Below are 20,837 nucleotides of genomic sequence, written 5' to 3'. Positions count from 1 at the left end.
AAACTGCCACAATACATCGTCTGCGTCATGTCACGATATTAAAAGCAGCACGTCTTTTAAAAAAGTCAAGTTGATTTCCATTTGTGCAGTTCTAGCACCCTCTCGTGGCTAATGTTTTAGTGCAGTTTAATTTTCGTACAGCATGTTTTGGCCCTTCTATAGGTTTAAAATCCACGTTATTGGTCAGATGAAAGGGAACGTAATATGCATGTGAACCAAGTCAATAGGAAACAAGAGTAGTGTAGGAAGTAGGAACTCAAGGGGTCTTGTTGGTGCTGGACTTCACTTTGATGGATTGGATGTACTGGCTTCTATTGATCTCACTCTGCCTTATCGATCCTTCCCTCCTTCCTCTCTTTAGTTTTTCCTCTGGGCTCTTGAGATCTCGTTAAATTTGCTGGAATTTAGAGGCTTCCGGGGTTGGCGTAAGACTTTGATTTTGTAATCATGGGGAAGGCAGGAAGTGTTTGGTCGGTGCTGGATGTCACTTTGATTTACCTTTCTTTTCTCTTTATTTCTTTTTTTTCTGACCTTTTCTCTGGTCTCCTGACCATTTAAATCTCACGACTCTGGCAAGATTCTGAAGTACCTGGTTAAGGCGAAGGGTAATGGGATATTTATAAGGTTTTAGGTGAATGAATGAGTATAAATTTATACGTATTTGCACGCACGCACACGCACGCACGCAAACGCACGCAAACGCACACACGCAAACGCACGCACGCACGCAAACGCACGCAAACGCACGCACAAAAAAAAAAAAAAGAGCAATGATGACAAGACGTTGAATCGGTAAGACTACCGAATGAACAATTCTGAGCTCTTTAGGGAAAAAAAAAAAAAAAAAAAAAAAAAAAAAAAAAAAAAGGAAGTAGGAACTCAATATGTGTGTGTGTGTATAGCACAATATTATGAGCTCTTTTTTTCTTTTCTTTTTTTATTTTTTTTACAATATTGTGACCTTTTTTGTATGATGTTGTGATATCGTTACGTCCCTAATATCTAGCTTATTTATTGTAGACAGCTGAGCTGCACCGTGGTACCAATGTTGGCGTATTGGTCAATGATGTTTTTTGCCAGTCTGGGCGTTCCAGCACAACATGGGCGTGTCCTTGGAGATGTGACAATTTGGTGGCAGAAAATCGGTCTAGACCTTACGCCTGCTCAGACCACGTCTAAATACTGGCGCAATTTTGATGAATTTGATCAATTCTGAGCTCCGTGGACATGTGCGTGGTGGATATTATCAAGCGAATTTCATTAAAAAAACAACAACAAATTGTACAAAATAAACAACTACACCCTAGGGTATTACAAACTCCCCTTTTGCACAGAAAACCTGTTCCAGCATAAAAAGGCAGACAGATTCACCATTCCGCATGACCATGCCGCTGAACAGTACAAATCAAGAAGAAAAAGGCAGTGAGGAACATATGGTTCTTTTGACCATTAAAGCATCCATCCTATGCCAAACAACTTCAGAAACTCCCACAGGCTCGTGTGGAGCGCTACTTAAATTAGCACCAAAGAGAGCTGAGACCGAGGATGTGAACAGAGGCCTGGTCAGCAGGTAACACACACACACAAATAGATGCTGGGATATTTGTGTACAGCGGGCCAGTTTCCATCGTTTGGAAGCTGAGGTTGGTGTGTTTGAGGAAGGCCAGGTCCATTCCAGGTGCATTTGTTTTTGTTTCCTCCTTATTAAAGACAACCAGTATGCTGTGCAACTAGAGGTGTGCAAAATTTCAGATTCTTAGATTATTCACGATTCGGCCGTGGAACAATCGAGAACGATTCACAAAAGTCCAAATTCCGATTATATAAATATGCCAAGGGAACCGAAACTAAAAGTGGACCGGAGCGGAAAGTACGCGGAACTGAAACGCAGTAGCGCGCGCGGTCTTCGGGACGCTTAATGGGACGGACCGAGAGTACACATCCACAACTCACGCCTCGACATTCAAAACAACAACAAGCATGGCTGAGCTGACCAACCCACCTCTTCGTCAGATCAGACCTGCTCCGAAAAGGCAAACAACTTCAGGCGGAAGTATCAGCTAGCTGGCTGCAGTGCGTCGGTTAGCGTTCTACAGGGCGCCGCGCAGTGATACGAACGAACGAACAGAAAAGTAGTGGCTGGCGGTAATGGCGTCTGACTTTATTCAGAAAAGAGTATTGTGGTGGAAATGTATCACGCTTTTGAAAACAAATAGTTTTTTTTTTAGAAGAAAAACGCTTTATTTCCGAGACCCCAGCCAGCTTGCTGGACTATTTTCCTCTCGTCCAACGTCGAACCAGAACGCGTGTCACCGAACGCTGTCAGAAAGAAGTCAGTGCTGATCGCACACACGGGAGGTGAGGATCAAATTGAGATTCATGTTAAAAAAGCCGAACGATCCCTTTAATGTTTACACGTTCATGTTTACACAAGTTAAAAAGCAGAAAAGCACTTGAGGTTTTTTTTTTTGTACCTCTGAGAAACTTTAATGTTTACATGTTCATCTTTACACAACTTAAAAAGCAGGAAAGCACTTTTTTTTTTTTTAGGCATTTGTATTGAAGTAGTAGTTCACATTGTCTTTCATTTATATCTCAGTGCACTTTTGAGTGGATAAAAATAATATATTTTTGCTCAATGCTATGTTTTATTCTGTTGAAGACTGAATATACTTAAAAGCTGTTGTTACAGAATGAGGACTTGAGTATTTTATTTACTGTTTTGAACTGTTAACTTGATACTGAAATAGTAGTTTATTTAGGCCTGAGAGGACTTTTGTACTATTTTTGTAACTAATGTACGAAACATTAAAAGCACCAAAATACATTGTTTTTTTTCTGCTGCCTGGGGGGAAATCAATAATCGTTTTATAATCGAATCGTAGCCTCTGAATCGTAATCGCAATCGAATCGTGAGGTGCCCCAAGATTCCCACCTCTATGTGCAACATAACCAATGAAGTAGAAACTAGTGAATTTTGCACTCTATAATTAGAATTACCGTGTGCGGCTTTGAAGGAAAAAAAAAAAAAGCTTATCGTGCTAAATTTGAAGCCTTTGTTGTGAGATTTGGATCAGTAAACAGGAACAAACGCGCACGAGGGTGGAAAAACCGGGCGCCGCGTGAAATTTGGCTTTAGGGATGTGCGAGATGTAGCACTGCCCTGGGATCTCCACATAACAGATCCGCTTTTCTATGCCCGAGCACAAGAGCAATTTATAGACGAGATCAGACGCAGACATTGTGATGCATGAACAAGAAAAAAAAAAAAAAAAAAAAGTTACAATGGAGAACCAGATTCATTTTGTTTTAATTTGATTTGTCATTTGCTCACTTCTATATAATTAAGTCAATAACGCCGGATTGTGCTGACATAAAATTTTTATTTTAAATGAAACATTTTCTTCATGATGGTAATAATATTCATATACAATAAGCATATAATTGGTCCGATACGATCCAAACGGTGCAACAACACATGCAGAAAGACTATATAACAATACTCACAAGCATATATTCTTTATCCTCTGCAAAAAAACAAAAACAACTATGACAGCACTTTACTGAGTCACTTACAGCAGTTAGGAAATGTTTTCTAATTTGTGATGGCATGACTGTATTATATTGCCCCCAGGTGGCCAAGGCGCGCATACCTTGGACTTCACTAGATCCTTCTTGAGTACATAGTACACTCAACTTAAAAAAATAAAATAAAAATAAAAAATGTAAAAATATCCAGATCTGCAAGCCCTTGGTTGGTGCATATGTGGAATTAAAAATTATATTCAATCCAAAACGTTACATAATGTTTCCTTATTAAAGGACATCGAAGGATTAGCTGATTGTAAAGACCCATCCCCAGCTGTTGGGATTGTAAACACGGACGCTTGAGTGCAAGCCACATGCAGTACAGTATGTGACGCGCCATTGTGATGACACCGAATGAAGACTTACGAGTTGGCTCCTCCAACAATGGCCCCCGCTGCTGTTTGACATTTGGCAGGCCGGCCAGCTTTTCAATATGGATAATTCATCAGCGGTTTGATCCTCGGCGCAAATGTCAGCGCAACAATGCTTCTGACTTGGCAGCAGCTTCCGTCTCCCCACAGCAGCGCTACGGGGGTGTGAACGCTTGACAATAATGACCGATGCTTTACAATTTATAAATGAAACATTATTGCTACCAGTTTTATAGTTGATAGAAAGTATGAGTGGAAGTCACACAGGCCCAGTGCAGGAAATGTGAGTATGGAATGTCAGATGACTGATGGCTCGAACAGACTAGCAAATAATGTCTTAGTGTGCAGCTTGACAACCCAATCACACGTGCCAATCACAAAAAAGAAAAAAAATAATAAAATAAGTTTCTTCCATAAAAAAAGTTGAGATTTTCCAATGAACTTCATATTTATTGAAATGCTGTAGGTAGGCAGAAGTTATTCTGTTACAAATACATATTGTTAGGTTTTAATTAGTACAGTACATCAATGGTGGACCTCTTTTCGCAACATTAGTCACTTAGCAGGTTGACATATTTCAGAGTGAGTCTGGAAGATTTTTATTAGTGTCAATCGATCAACGGTTTTAATCGCAAATTAATCACAGTTTGTACCTCTTCTAAAAGTATAGTAAATACATTTTTTCAAAGTTTTAAACATTCATCAATGTGAGTGGGCAAACATGCTTACCTTTTAGATATTTAATATCGCAACATTTCAAATTCAAGTTAAACAACAAACAAATTAACGTAAAATTACACACGCCATATGTCACAGTAGTACACTATCTCATACTTGATGTTCTTTTTCTAAATGATAACTGGATGTAAACCCCTTCCTATTTCATTAGTTTGTTCACAGCACAGCTGTGCTTACCTGCCAACTCCTTTGTAGTTTCAGTTGTTTTTTCATTGTGTCCATCCTCAACTATAAGTAGCAGCACCATCCAATTAATTAAAAAAAGTTCACGGAGGAGACTTGATCCCCCCCTAATATTTACACATTTCAGTCCTCCATCTCCATATGTTTCGTTGCACGGTCGCCGATTTCTTCCTTGGTGATTTGGCACGACATTCTTCTTCTGGTTATTTTAGGTGTGCTATCTGGCTACAGGTACTACACTGCCCCTATGAGGCCAAGGCGCGTAGCGCACTAAGGGAAGTTTGTTTTACGTGAGTAACACGTGAATTTTGACAAGTATTCCTATGTTGTTGTTGTAGTTGTTTTTATTAAATATCAATTGATATTTCACTGTGACAGATTGGACGTTAGGTTTGACAGTTACACTCTTGTAAAAATCCCCAAAACATCAGGTTTCCTTATCTTGATGAACAGACTTGAGTTGCACCAACCACCTTTCTCCGACGTAGCCTGGTGGTAGCCTTTATGGTAAGCAAGGCAGGTGGCTCGGGTTCGATTCCCGCCCAACGTAGATGTCTTGAAACTGAGACATCGTAGTCTTCACCTCCAAGGCTCCAACGAAGATTACCTTGTGACTCTCCTTGCAGATGTGTGGTGTGTAAAATGATTTTTCCATTGAGGGAATATAAGTATATTACATAAATGCAATTTGAATAGGAAAAAGGTTCCCCAAGTATGGAAAATCAGGGACAAGCTTTTTGGCTCTGTTTCTAATATTTTACTTTTAAAGCTGTATAACAGAGGGCAGTTCAAAATTACTCATAAAAATACAACCCCAGTAATAAAAAAAATATATATATTGTTAAATGAATGAAATGGAGCCTTTTACAGTATCTTTTTAAAAACAGCCTTTGTATTGTATGTGCAAGTGGTGTTGCTGGTCTGGTTATGTCCTGGTTGCCTATTTTCACAATAAAATATGCAACCATTCCAAAACATTGCATTACACAAATATATTTGAATATCCATCATCCACTTGACTAACATTTTTATTTAGACATCATATCAGATTTCTTTTCTTTACCACTTAACAGCTGCTTCATAGAACTGATAAACAGTGCATCATTAGCGACTGTGAATCAGCCATTAAAGGGACTAAAATGTCTCATGTGGGGGCAGCAGCCCTTTTAAGCAAAGCCCACTATTAAATTTAGTCATGGTGGAGTCCGCTGGCTGACGTGAAATTTCCTGTTGCAGCAACGTATGGAATGAGTAAACAGCACCGGGGGGCACGCTCTTATTGGAGCCAGCTGTTTTTTTGGCTGCATGGGATGGAGCTTGCTGCAATCAGATGGCCCCAATTCCCCGAGACAGACAAAAGAGTGTGTGTTTAGAAGAACAGAGTTTCCATCAGCAGCCGACCAGAACACCAGTGGATTCTTTCTACTCTTTTCTTAATTTGACTTGTGGACTAAAAACAGACAGGAACTAGAAAAGGCTCTCAGCGGAGTGCAGACCTCCGCCGAGGTGGAAAAACTGCGGTCTGCTTATCAACACAGAAGAACAGATTGGAACCATTCGCATTGTTACAAAGTGTAAAGAGTGTATTTGTTTAAAATGATATGATACCAAATCTCAAAGGAGGTTATGTATGAGGTCTGTATGGGTCTCGAACTGATCATTTTGGGGCTCTAGACAAGGCCAGTCACAAGGTCGTCCACATCTGTATACTGCACAGATTTGGAATATCAATGTTCATCATTAACTAAAAAGTGGGAATTTGTGAAAATGATAGTGCCTAAGATCTGTAATACAACCCACCACAGAATTCTAAAAATCTCTGAAGACCCCCCCCCCCAAAAAAAAAAAAAAAAAAAAAAAAAAACAAAGTTGATGGATCTGATCATACATTTTGTTTGATCCTCAAAGGTCTTTATAAAAAACTGATGAGTAAACGCTTCCTCACCCGTAGTGCTTGTGATGCATGTAAAATTGGTCATACAGACTTCTGAAATGCATAATAACGTCTGCACTACATTAACATCTGACTTCAATTACTTCAGCAACAGTCTGGACTCCAAAGAGCCGCAGCCACCTGTCAATAGTTACGGACGACTGACGTGTGCGATAAAAATCACGCTCATCATATTGAATCTCTGTTTAGGTTTTCTTCCCTCCACAGTTTTTGGTAACAGTCGATGGTTTTTCGCTCGGATGAAAAGAGATGTCAAGTCAAGGACCACCGTGACGATACGCATGAGACCGCAACCCCCCCCCCACCAACTGACAGCAGGAAACACATGCTTAGAACATTTTGTAACCTGCTCATCAAATGGGGAGGAACGTCCTCTTCTTGGTGTTGCGGATTTCAGGTCAAGCCACATTTAAGGAATGAATCAACAACTTTTCCATGTATGTCGAGCAGCTGTGGGGATTTGAAAAAAAAAAAAGAAGACCAAAATAGTGTGGCTTTAAAAACACACACACACAAAAAAAAAAACATTATTATTATTATTATTATTATTATAAATTTATGTTTGTATATTTTATTGTATATTTATATTTTTATATTTATATATTTATGAATGTATTTTTTGTATTCATACCACAATTCCATAATTTTTCCCCTGAAATTGTATGAATGTATTAATTTATATTTGTTTGATTATTTTGTCCAATCAGATTGCAGTTTCTAAGTGTTGCCGTATCAATGTCATCTGTAGGGGACTGTCTGTTCAGCCATTCAGATTTCAAATTTGCCTCACATGGTTGGCTCGCAATAACATCAGAATTTTTCCATCCATTTTTTTTAAACTAAAACTAATACTGAAACTAAACAAAACAAAACTAAAACTAAGTATTTATTAAATAACTAAAACGAATAAAAACTAGGGATGTAACGATATCCAAATATCACAATACGATATTATCACGATATGAAGCTCACAATACGATAATTATCACGGTAATGTGGGGAGGTTGCCGATATTTAAAATGGGTCACAATATTGTAAAGAAAAATTTTGCTCATACTAAAAAAAACATAACATTGTACAAAACAGCAATACATATAAACCAACTACAATCTCTAATAACACTTAATATTAAGGCACTTACTTTCTAATGTCTACACGAGCAGGATTACACATTTTCTTTGATTGTATTGTATTAATTTACTGTATTAATAATGAAACAAGTTAAAAGATACAAAGAATAAGGGGCAGGACTAGATAAGTTTTTAACTTCTTACTACTCCCTTTTGACATGTAAACCATCACTAATGATTGCTATGAGTTTATCTTCTTTCTTTACATTTTTATTTGGTATTTGTTTATGTTATATGTTCAATAAACAAACTTCAACTTAAAAATAAAATAAAATAATGCACGCACACATTGAGTTCCTCCACATATTGACTCGGTTCACAAGCATATTACATTCTCTTCATCTGACATTTAGTGTAAACATAGAAGGGCAAAACATGCCTTATGAAAATTAAATTGCACACAAAAAACTAGCCACCAGAGGTAACCTGACTTTTTTAATAGATGTGTTGCTTTTAAAGATTGTGAACATGACGACGACAATATTGTGGCAGTTTTAATATGACGATATTGCCCTTATCGTTACATCCCTAATAAAAACTAAAAGAACCATCCTAAGAACTAACTAAATTTAAATTAAAAAAAAAACTCAAAACGAAATAAAAACTAACTAAAATGAAAAAACAAAAAAACAAAAAACAACAACTATAATAATAACCCTGGCAGCATAACAGCTAAATGCTGATTCACCATGTTTGCTTTGAACTCTTACAGGGACAATGACTCTCAAGTGCTCCAAATGAGGTACGTGCCACAACTGTGTGCTGCTATGTAGCATTTTTGCAAACTGTTGATTTCCATATTTGTGTGTGATAGTTGTGGTACTAAGAGGTGGACTAAGTCGGATAAGTCCCCACTGAAAGGCCAGGTACCAAATACATGCATTGTGTTCCAATAAACTAGGGATTTGAGACCCCCCACCCATTTAACTCATTCACTGCCAGTCCAGGGGGGGAAAAAATCTTTGACATCTAATACCGTCTATGGCAGTGAATGTGTTAAAAAATGAATAAATAAATGTATGTACCTTGTCAATCATAGGCCTTTAATCATCCCTCGACATCATTTCTCTTGGCTTCTCCACAAGCGAGTACAAGTACATGGACGGCATTTTTTGAAGGTGACAGTTAGGGGTGTTAAAAAAAAATCGATTCGGCAATATATCGCGATACTACAGCACGCAATTCTCGAATCGATTCAATAGGCATCCTAATCGATTTTTTAACATCCATTTTTGATGAAAAAATATTCAACAAAACGTCTAACTTTCACACCTTAAGCATGGAAGAATGTTATATTAATGGAACATTAAGCCTTAATATTTTATTTCAATGCTGTTCTAACATGAAAAATGTTACAACCCGTTTGTTAAATACAGTAGCTCACAGTTATAACACTGAAGTTTGAGATCAATTAATAATAAATTTTCATACTACATCTTACAGTGTACATGTACAAGTTTACTGAATGGTATTTTCTAAATTGAGTAAAAAAAAAAAAATCGTAACAATCGTAAATTCATATCGGGATTAATCGTATCGAATCGCATCGTGACCGATGAATCGTGATACGGATCGAATCGTCAGGTACTAGGCAATTCACACCCCTAGTGACAGTCTTGGTCTCCCTTCCTGGGTCACGGCGAGGGGAGGAGCCCTGTACTAGAGGAGGCGGGATCCAGTTGCACGCAGCTGAATGGGCGCTCTGTTGGGCTTCCCCCTCGGACGCTGCGACGGCGGGTCAACGAGGACTTTTCTCCCGCGGAGGAATTTCACAGCACACGACCGGCCTGCAACACGTCTCTGTCACCGCGGCGAGAACAGACGTGTTCTGGAAAGAAAGTTGCCATAAATAGGCAGTCCATACGTCGACACCTCGTGATGTCATTTATCAAACGCTGGTGCAAGACGAATATGACAGACGGGGACCTGACCTCGAACAAATTGTTTACATACGCATTCGCCTGTCCAATAGATCAGGATTAAATGATTATCATTTGACAGCCAACAAAAAATAAATGATCGTTGAGGTGATTACATTCCAAGTTGAAATAAAAATGAATATTAATTCTCACCTAAGTGTCTCCTGTAATTTGTACTTTCACCCACCAGAGAACACTCATTTTTGATGCATTAAGTTTACCACCAAGGTTATATTTAACGAGAAGTAACAAAAGAAAACTAAACATTTTTGTTAATAAAATAAAATAAAAACAAGAGTGCTTTAAAAAGGTGAAAAATAACTGAAACTACATTTGACATTTATTCAATTATCTAAAACTATTAGTCATCTCTATTATATGAGCTTTTAATGTTGGGATATCTGTACGCTGTACAGAAGATCGTTTGAGAAAAATACATATTTACACTTTTTTTTCACCGACATTCTGCTAAATCTGATTGCCTGGTGCTGTAGATATGTACAAATACAGGTATGTACAAATATATTAATTTCATACATAGGCTTTATTTTAATATCATTATGCTTGTTCTACTGTCCAACCACAATTCCCCAATTACTGTACTAGTAAAAGGTGTTTATATTTTATTATATCACTGTATATTCTACAAATGACTCTCAATTACATAAATTCAACAATGTCTTTTCTTTTCAAAGTTTTCTTTAAAATAACATTTCAGATGCACATTTTGGGGAAATTGTGGTTTTGTCCTGCAGGATGTAGAATGGGCAAGCCTGCTTGTACAGTAAATACAGCTGCGGTTAATTCAGTCCAAATTCGTAAGTATTGCACTTAACCTCAACCACAAACATTGTTTGCTTAAAACTACATATGCCAAAGGCAATACAGTACATATTGTTGAGCTTGTTGCATGTACCATGAAGACTGAAATTTGACGTCTTCATGTGTCTTAACTGTCGTATGAAAATGTCACATGACGGTTGTTACCTGAGACCTTCGTCACTGTGATGTCATTTGCAGTCGACAGTGGCAGTACACGGCAACGCTGAGATTGTCTTTCTTCAGTTATAGAAATCCTCAATATCAATTCACTGGGGCAGTCATGACTCATGTGGAAGTTGTGACCATCCCCAAAGAGTCCTTGAGCAAGACATCGAACCCGCAGTTGCTCCTGATGCTGAGTCACCAGTCGGTGAATTGTTGATTGCCTCGAAGGTGGAAAAGCGCAGCACAAGTAAAAGTCCATTTATCGTGATTCGACTGTTGTCGTTGGCAAAACGTTATCATTCATTATCATCAGATTCCCATCAGATTGTTTTGTCCCGAGTTCTCTCCGTGTCTCGTTATCGTTATCCTTGTCCACCTGCGTGTGTCTTCCCTTCCCAGTATGTGTGACCAATCAGCGCCCTCAGCCTATTGCGTTTCCCAGGTGTGTCTCGTTAGTGTCTCGTTAGTGTTGTTTTTAGCCAGTGGTCTTCACGCGTTGTGGTAGCATTGTTTTGTCTTGTCCTGTTGTGGTGTGCTGTATTGGTGTTAGTTGCCATCAAGTTGAGTTTCCCACTTCAAACAGAGTCTCTTACGTCCAAGCTGAGTCTCTCATGTCCAAACCTTTACTTTCTCTTTTCTCTTAATTTTTTTTTTTTTTTTTTTTTTTTTACTGTTCATATTATGAAACTACAGTATGAATTGTTGCTGCTGTGTTCAACTGTACGCTACTGCCTGAAATAAATGAAAAATGAAATGAAAAGAACCGAATCTCTCACATCCAAGCCAAGTGTCTCACGTCCAAGCCAAGAATCTCACGTCCAAGCCAAGTCTCTCAAATCCAAGCCAAGTCTCTCACGTCCAAACCGAGCCTCTCACGTCCAAACCGAGCCTCTCACGTCAAAGCCAAGTCTCTCATGTCCAAGCCAAGAATCTCACGTCCACGCCAAGTCTCTCACATCCAAGCCAAGTCTCTCACATCCAAGCCTAGTCTCTCACGTCCAGACCGAGCCTCTCAGGTCAAAGCCAAGACTCACGTCCAAGCCGTGTCCCTCACATCCAAACCGAGCCTCTCACGTCCAAGCCAAGTCTCTCACGTCCAAACCAAGCCTCTCACGTCAAAGCCAAGTCTCTCACATCCAAGCCAAGAATCTCACATCCAAGCCAAGTCTCTCAAATCCAAGCCAAGTCTCTCATATCCAAACCGAGCCTCTCACGTCCAAGCCAAGTCTCTCACGTCCAAGGCAAGTCTCTCACGTCCAAACCGAGCCTCTCACGTCCAAACCGAGCCTCTCACGTCAAAGCCAAGTCTCTCATGTCCAAGCCAAGAATCTCACATCCAAGCCAAGTCTCTCAAATCCAAGCCAAGTCTCTCATATCCAAACCGAGCCTCTCACGTCCAAGCCAAGTCTCTCACATCCAAGGCAAGTCTCTCACGTCCAAACCGAGCCTCTCACGTCCAAACCGAGCCTCTCACGTCAAAGCCAAGTCTCTCATGTCCAAGCCAAGAATCTCACGTCCACTCCAAGTCTCTCACGTCCAAGCCAAGTCTCTCACATCCAAGCCTAGTCTCTCACATCCAAACCGAGCCTCTCACGTCCAAACCGAGCCTCTCACGTCAAAGCCAAGTCTCTCATGTCCAAGCCAAGAATCTCACGTCCACGCCAAGTCTCTCACGTCCAAGCCAAGTCTCTCACATCCAAGCCTAGTCTCTCACGTCCAGACCGAGCCTCTCAGGTCAAAGCCAAGTCTCTCACGTCCAAACCAAGCCTCTCACGTCAAAGCCAAGTCTCTCACATCCAAGCCAAGAATCTCACATACAAGCCAAGTCTCTCAAATCCAAGCCAAGTCTCTCACATCCAAACCGAGCCTCTCACGTCCAAGGCAAGTCTCTCACGTCCACACCGAGCCTTTCACGTCCAAACCGAGCCTCTCACGTCAAAGCCAAGTCTCTCATGTCCAAGCCAAGAATCTCACGTCCACGCCAAGTCTCTCACGTCCAAGCCAAGTCTCTCACATCCAAGGCAAGTCTCTCACGTCCAAACCGAGCCTCTCACGTCCAAACCGAGCCTCTCACGTCAAAGCCAAGTCTCTCATGTCCAAGCCAAGAATCTCACGTCCACGCCAAGTCTCTCACGTCCAAGCCTAGTCTCTCACGTCCAAACCGAGCCTCTCACGTCCAAGCCAAGTCTCTCACGTCCAAGCCAAGTCTCTCACGTCCAAACCAAGCCTCTCACGTCAAAGCCAAGTCTCTCACATCCAAGCCAAGAATCTCACATCCAAGCCAAGTCTCTCACATCCAAGCCAAGTTTCTCACGTCCCAGCCAAGTGTTCCACATTCCAGCCAAGTCGCCCCACGTTCAGTCTAGTCATGTCGACCAGTCTGCTCACGTTCCCCTCCTGTCTATTACTTTATGTTATGGTCAATAAAGTTATTCTCAGTCCTCTTTCCGTCATGTGTCTCTGCCATTGGGTCCATCTCCCACCACATTCACTCTGCACCTTCAACCGTGACAATGAGAGCACCACTGCCACCTAGAGTAGTGGATATGCAATTACACTTAAGTGTGGGAAAAACAAACAAACAAACAAAAAAAATGTTCCCTGGGGTCACCTCGTATCCCCCCTGACATCACTGCCCCCCCCCCCCCCCCCCCCCCCCTATTTGAGAAGGACTACTTGAAATGACCAGAAGATGTGTTGGTCTTTCTGTGGTTTTGATTCATTGTAAGAACTCCGGATCCCTTAAATCCTCACTGAGAACCCAGTAGGACACTTACTGTAGCACATGCAAGAGGAGTTCGGCAAGCCCCCCAGCAGCAGTTTGAGGGGGCTGCACGCAAGCCTGCATGAGGGAGGAGGACACACCTTCAAGTCCCTGCTGCAGCTCCACGGCGCGACAGAGGGAGGCATTCCCCCCCAGCCCACCCTTCTCTGCTCCCCCTCACTCAAACAAGAAACTTTCATTTTCGGGAAGTCTGCACGCTCACAACACAGTCAGGCGCGCGCAATGCTGGCGTGAATGTGATCCAAAAATTGATTTGAGGATTTGGGGAGACGCGCGCAGGTGGAAGACAATGACAGGCTGCGTTTGTCATGCAAACTTGAATTAGTTTTTTGTTTGTGTTTGTTTTTTTGTTTTTGTTTTTTTTTAACAACTGCAGCCCGGGATGGAAAGTGCCCCTCTGCCTCATCCGGACAGGAGTGAAGCCCCCCAAGAAAGAATGAAGTAACCGCTATGGAGCCGGACAATGCCCCGCACTCCGACGTCAAAGGAGCCGGGGGGTGAGTCACCGCCTCACTTTTGCATCTTATTTCCGCGCGCATGAAATCAAATCATCCTGATTCATATGGAGCACGTGGAACTACGCAAACTCCTCACATAAACGTCAATTGTGATCGAGTTTGATTGGAAGTTGCAGGGCACTTTTCAACGTCCCGTTTTGGCAGCTGGACTGCGATTTGGGCTTCAGAAAGATGTATGAGAGGAGGAGAAGAGTTTTCATCTCTCCTCCCACGCTGTGCATCTTCTTCTGTTTATTGGTTGCCCCCCCTCCCCCACACTCTTCCCCTCAAAAAGGGAGGAGAGTGAAAAAAGGAGTGTTGCATCATATATCACTTCATCGATAGTGTACACTACTGTACATACAGTGTGAGTGGAGTGCACGCCCACTTTTCTTTTTGATTTAATACCAGAGAGAGAGAGAGAGAGAGAGAGAGAGAGAGAGAGAGAGAGAGAGAGAGAGAGAGAGAGAGAGAGTCCTGAGCAGGATTTAATGTCAGTGGAGTGGTTTGACCGCTGGTTTGCAGCAGCTCTCTGGGAAAAACCGCAAATGTAATAAACTTCCTGTATTACAAGCGCTATTAGCGAGCCACACACAACCACATTATCAGCTACGGGAGTGTAAAAAAGCTCTTAAAAAACAAAAACTTGTGCGCGAAGCCAACACTGCCGTTATCACCTAGCATGGGAAATAACTCAGTGAAATAGCACACTACCGTTGACTCCTGTGGTCATAAAAGGCGATGGAACTGCTTAGTGTATAACGTAAACGTTCATTTGCAGGAATAATCAAGATGATTGTGTTCAGGTGCTCTAAATTTGACTCTCTGGTCCAGAATGAAGTAGAAAATTGTGGAATTTACTCATTTATATGGTTCACATAGTTTGGAATCAAGTCTCTCTCAGTCTGCCCTTCAAATTTAGGATTTAACGCAGGTTCTGCGCTGTTTGCTCCACTTTAATTGGACCAGGGTTCGATTTCCACGCTGGTCCAGATAATTCTACACACAAACATCCTGGAGAGGATCAAGCAATCAGATGCAGACCCGATTATTGAGGTGGTCTCTGTCTGTTTCCAAACATACTCTAGTGTGGTTCAGGTGTGAATAATTAGTGTCGACCCACAAGTGGGAAGACCTGAGGATGAGGGACAGTGTTTTTCATGGATTACGCAATGAAACCCAAACCTCTGTCCACTAGGTAGCATTAATGTGTATATGGGGGTATATTTTCTAGCTCAGATGTTAGCAAGAGCTTATATTTCAGAAAAGGAACAGGAGATACTCTCCTATTCACTAATCCTCTTCACAAGGGTGGGGATGTTCCATAAGGAGCTGGCGGTTCTGAAACTTGTCCTGAATGTTGAGGAAATCCCCATGTTTTTTTCACTTTTGATTTACAGCCGGTCAGCGTATTATAGCCCAAGCAAAGTTCAGTTAGGTTGACCTGATCTGCTCCAAGAAAGCATCCCACACCTTCAAGCAGTTATGGTCCGATTGTTTGGTTTCGAAATATAGGATTTGGCTGATAGCATTCAAAAGAACTGCTCTCTTGGATGCTTCTTTGCATCAAGAGAAGCCAGATGAAGTTGCTTGGGCATCTAGCTACGATGCCTCATGGATCCGCTTCCCTGGAGAGGTGTTCCAGTTCCAACCACCGGGACGAGGCCCTGGGGAAGACCCAGGAGGACATTCTGGAAAGACTTTGTCTCCTGGCTGGCGAGGGAATGCCTCGGATTCCTTGGAAGAGCTGGACAAAATGGCCAGCTAGTTTGGGTTTCACTACTTAGTAAATGTCCACAGAAAAGGATTGCTAAATCAAAAGGTCTCAAGCCACAAATTTGCAGTCACATAAGACATCACCACCCAAGGTAGACTTCCATTCCGGGAGTCAAACAGAGACTATCTGGGTGAAAACAAGGAAGCCTTACTACAAGGCCACTAGCCAAGACTTTGGATAATCGGATTGATATTTAGACATACCCATAGTAAACAGATTGATGTTTGATTATCCGTACTACTACTCTGGGAATGCCCAATCTCACCTGATCTCAAAAGCTAAGCAAGGTCAGCATGAGTTGGCGGTTGGATAGGATATCCCCTGAGAATACCAGATGCTTTCAATTTACCAAGCAAGCTTTGGGACCATTCGCCCGTCAATCACGATCACGGGACGTGACATCTGATTAAAGCTCTCAAGTACTGACAGGTGCACCTGCCTCAGAGCAAGAAAGTTTCACGTTTGTAACAGCATCAGGTCAGATCTTACTGTGTGGAGTTTGTGTAATTCTTTGTGACTGCGAGGATTCTGATTTCGTCCTATAGGTCCTCAAATTATGCATGATTGATACATTAAATACTTTAAAATGTCCAATGGATGTTTTGTATCACAATGTCTTATTTTATTGTCACCTAGGAGAGTCCTGATTCTTTGGACTATTGTCTGTTGTACCTGTTCCCTCACACTGGCCCAAAGTAAGTATTTCCAGGCATTTGCAATATTCTGATTACTCAGATGCCAATTCGAGCTCTAGCTCATATATAAACTGTTTAACTGTCGAGGACTATAGTTTAGCTCCCCATCTATCTTCTATAGCACCCACCCGGATGAGCTGGAGCCTAACCAGACAGTCTATCTACTAAAACGTGTATTACTTTACTGTGGTATAAATGACACAGATAATATTAACAACAAATAAACTTTATTATGATAAGAGAAAGGCTACAAGACCATAACAGTAATGACAATGACATTAATGCCATACAGAATACCCATGATTGATTGTTTTTTCCGTAAAACTGGGTTGTTGCCTGGTTTTCATTTGTTGTGCTTCAGCAGGAGGTGGAAGGAAGCCTCAGGCTGTCTGATTCCCTCTTCAGTATGCATGCAAAGCTGTGAATGTAGATCATTAGATGAAAGACCAAATTTACTTGGAGATGAACAATTAAAATCTGTACTTTGTTGGAAATATGCATGACTGTTTTTCTTCTCAGGTTCTGGAAGGTATGTATTTTTAATGTGGGTTTTACTTGTTAGGGAAGCTGACCCCCACACTGTTTGCACAAAGAGACTGCACAGCTTTTCCCTCCTCCTCCTGCCTACATTTATTTCTCCTCTGCTCAGCTCTTAATTTATTTTTTAAAGCAGCTTTTCCCTTGCATTTTCTGGAGAGCAAACCCATGCATAGTTGAGATCTTTATATAAGCTGGGAGTTTCGCCACCGCACGTACTGAGCGGATTAGCATACAGTATCCAAGATGAGCTGATTGGCCCCGGATGATTTTCCGACCTCTTGAAGCTAAACACAGCGCCTTTGTTTGACAGCGCCTCACCAAAGGCTGCACTTCCATGATGGAGAATCTCCAATTTTTTTTTATGTCAGACTTTTGAATACAGTACTGATTGATGCTCCAGTTGTCTGCAGTGAATTAAATTTGAAATATTTTCTGGAGTTTGAAGAATCACAAACTTATATTCCGTGCAACAGAAAATAGAAACATTTTCTGCTTGTGATTTTTCAGTTTGATGTTTGTGGTGTGAAGCGGCTGACTTTTCCTTTCTGTATGTTTTGAAGATGTAGATATTCTGCAGCAGCTGGGTCTCTCTGGGCAAAGGGCAGTCGGGTTGACATCTTGGAGCGCTCGATCCATCCCGAATGGAGTCATCCCCTTCAAGTCTGGCGTTATTCTCACCCCGAGGGCGCGCATCCAGGTGCCTCTGCGCACCGTCATCCCAGCTTCCTACACCAGCAACAATCTCTCCCTGATTCTCAGTCTGTCCGTTCACCGCATCAACAGTGCCTTTCTTTTCTCCGTTGTGTCCAAGAGAGGCAAAGTGCAGCTGGGCGTGCAGTTCATACCAGGCAAGGTCCTTGTTTACGCTGGCCGCAGGAACTCTGTTGCGTTCGACTATGACATTCATGATGGCCGGTGGCACAGTCTGGCCTTGGAGTTTCGAGGCCACCGGGTGTCCTTGCACTCATCTTGCGGGAACAAAAGCCTCCAAGCAGATTTTCGAGCTAAAAAAGTGGGGACGCTTGATCTGGAGGGCTCGTTCCTATTGGGGAAAAGGAACCACAATGCGGTGCCGTTTGAAGGCGCCATCTGCCAGTTTGATGTTTATCCATCGGCAGAGGCAGCTCATCACTATTGTAATTACATTAAGAAACATTGCAGAGAAGCCGACACGTATCGGCCTGTCTTCGCACCCCTGCTACCTCTAATTTCCATAGATCCAAACTTAACTCATACAACAGCACTGGCAATGACAGAGTTACTCCAAAATACTCCGAAACCTACTTCCTTCTCTGAAGGATTAATTTTTTCCCCAAGTGATCAATTGCTAATTGGGAATAACACATCTATGTATTGGACTCCTGAACCTGCTGTTGCCGTCAGTCAAGTGGACCATCCGGGGCTGGAGAGACCCACTCAAACTGTGACCACATCTCTTTGGACCAGTCCGACACCACCAACACGGGAATTATCTTTGCAAACAGTCTCTGACACAAGACAAAGAGAAGTCCACTCCCTTGTTGGATTCAAGGATTTACCATCCTCAACAAGACCACCGGAGACCACAAGCGAGTCCAAACATGCATCATCCTCAAGATCCTACTTTCTCCAGAACGAGCAATTGTCCACCGTTGTGCCAAGAAATCCTGAACCCAAAAGTGTGCTGGATGTCAAAAGCATGCCAGTTATGCCTGTCACTCCTGCAGCCGTAGATGACTTCCAAACATTTGACCTGAAACCGACCCTCGTCTCACTCTTGGCAGGACCACCTGGACTTAAGGGAGAACCAGGACCTCCGGTGAGTATGTAGACAATAACTCACTTCTTTCAAACGTGTGTGCAAGAGTTCCTGGTACAGTTCTGTCAGCATAGTGTTTACTTTACAAATGATTATGATTAATTATAGCATTTCCTAACTCTTGGCTGCCGTTTCCATGTGGGCTAATCCCTAATACGACTTTGGTTGACATTCATATGCAAGACCGAGCTTGTGGCGTTAATCCTTCTGACGTGGATATTGAGTATGTCTCTAGGGTTTGAGGTTTTGTAAATCTCGACCGCTCTGTGTTGATATATCCAAATTAGAACTTATGCTTTCCCTATGACTTCAGTTTATTGTTCTTAAATTGCATCGATCTAAACTTGTCAAAACTCAAGCCCGAGCGAATTTCTAATTTAGCTAATAGCTGTGCTAGAAATAGGTGGTATCAAAAAGCTTTGGCCTGTCTATTACCTTAGTGGCTGGCACTGAGGTGTTGGATTCTTCTGACTGAACTGCATGATGAAAGCCCACTATTAGAAGGAAGGCACAATTAACCAGCTACACTGAAAAATAGCTTAGATTTTCAATTCAGCCCATTTGGGGGCTACAGAGAGAAAGGCATCCCCTTCAAGCACACTGGCGGCATGGCTTTAGGCATGCCAGTTGGTGCACACTCTAGAAATGCCAAGGTTGACTTTTATACAGAAATAACTCAGCAATTATTTGACTGGTGTATATAAATGTGCACCATTTTGGAGTCGATTAGTCCTATCACGCTTATAGTGCCTATGAGAGCTAGTTAGGCGCAAATGATGGACTGCGCCTTAGGCTGGGTACACATAAAGACAATCAGACTTTTATATCTTATAAGACCGTCATATAAGATTATAATTTGATTTGAGGCATTTTAAGAGTGGATTTGTAGCTGGTGTAGCTTAGTTCTCGCCTGACATACCATCACATGATTCATGTTTAGCTACCTTTAGCTTATACTTAAAACAATGATTTAGTCTCTGGTGCTCGGCTTCGTACGGACTACTGACTATAGACCAGGGTTCACCAATTCCGGGCCTCAACATCCAGAGTCCTGCAGGTTTTTGATGATTCTGCCCACTAGCACACCTGATTCATATAATCAGCTTATCAAGCATGCCTGATAACGATCCTGATCTTTAGTATCAAGTGTGTTGGTAGGTGGAAACATCTAAAACCCGCAGGACTCCGGACCGCGAGGACTGGAAATCGTGAACTCAGATATAGACATTATTGAGTCATAGATTTTAATATTAAACAATGCCACAATGCAAGTATCTTTGATACTGACCTTGATCTACATATAGCTTTAGCGTTAGCATTTAGCTGCATCAACATGTTTCTCCTTGACATTAATGAGCTCACTGCAGTCTTGTTCACTGTCTCTCAGCTAAACACAAAATGCTTACACACATTTTCCATTGTTGAAGAGACCCTCCATGTATTAAAACATGTTAGAGCCAAAAAAAAAAAAAAAAAAAAAAAAAAAAAAAAAAAAAAAAAAAAAGAGTTTGAAATAAATCTTTCCTGCTGTGGCGGTGAAGGAAACCGCAGCTCTACGAGCCACTCAGACTATTTCTATGAGAGCAGAAATTGCTGCCAATCACTTGGGTGGCGAAGGTCATCTTCCCGATGCTACGCATGACTTTTTAACTCACTGACATTTGCTTTTATATTGTTTACACGGATTTCCATGGTAACGGTATAATTAGTCCCACGGAGCTCTTGACACAGTGTCGATTCCACAAGTTGTAATTTTAACAAAAAGAAAATAATTTACATGTGTTATGTCAAGACTGAGACAACTTTTCCGCAAATTATACAACTTTTTCACTAGCCTATCTGAAGTAACTCTGGTTAGCAATGATTTATTTATTT

The 20,837-nt window shown here is 41.5% G+C and overlaps 2 protein-coding genes across 5 annotated transcripts in view; one reads left to right on the top strand and one right to left on the bottom strand.

Annotated features, from left to right (window-relative positions):
• Nucleotides 1-5,225, bottom strand: part of LOC144019788 (uncharacterized) — a 34,333-nt gene extending 29,108 nt beyond the window's left edge. The window contains exons 1-2 of one of the 2 annotated variants that reach the window (XM_077523072.1): nt 4,999-5,225; nt 4,875-4,925 (exon numbers count right to left, since the gene is read on the bottom strand). The gene's annotated coding sequence lies outside the window, so the exon portion shown is untranslated. Of the gene's footprint in view, nt 1-4,874 lie in introns of both variants that reach the window. The other variant, XM_077523071.1, reaches the window with a different exon arrangement.
• Nucleotides 5,226-13,848: 8,623 nt separating this feature from the next.
• The window catches only part of LOC144019234 (uncharacterized), a 55,122-nt gene continuing 48,133 nt past the window's right edge, over nt 13,849-20,837 (top strand). Inside the window, exons 1-3 of one of the 3 annotated variants that reach the window (XM_077522167.1) lie at nt 13,849-14,152; nt 16,566-16,624; nt 17,725-18,962. In XM_077522167.1, the coding sequence (XP_077378293.1) occupies nt 14,106-14,152; nt 16,566-16,624; nt 17,725-18,962 (1,344 nt within the window). In that variant the 5' untranslated portion in view covers nt 13,849-14,105. Of the gene's footprint in view, nt 14,153-16,452; nt 16,625-17,724; nt 18,963-20,837 lie in introns of those variants that run through there. The other 2 variants (XM_077522168.1, XM_077522166.1) reach the window with 2 other exon arrangements.

This window comes from Festucalex cinctus, chromosome 5 (assembly GCF_051991245.1).
Source record: "Festucalex cinctus isolate MCC-2025b chromosome 5, RoL_Fcin_1.0, whole genome shotgun sequence".
Lineage (NCBI taxonomy): Eukaryota > Metazoa > Chordata > Actinopteri > Syngnathiformes > Syngnathidae > Festucalex > Festucalex cinctus.
The sequence above is the reverse complement of the archived record's forward strand: the minus strand, read 5'-3'. Positions and strand labels throughout refer to the sequence as shown.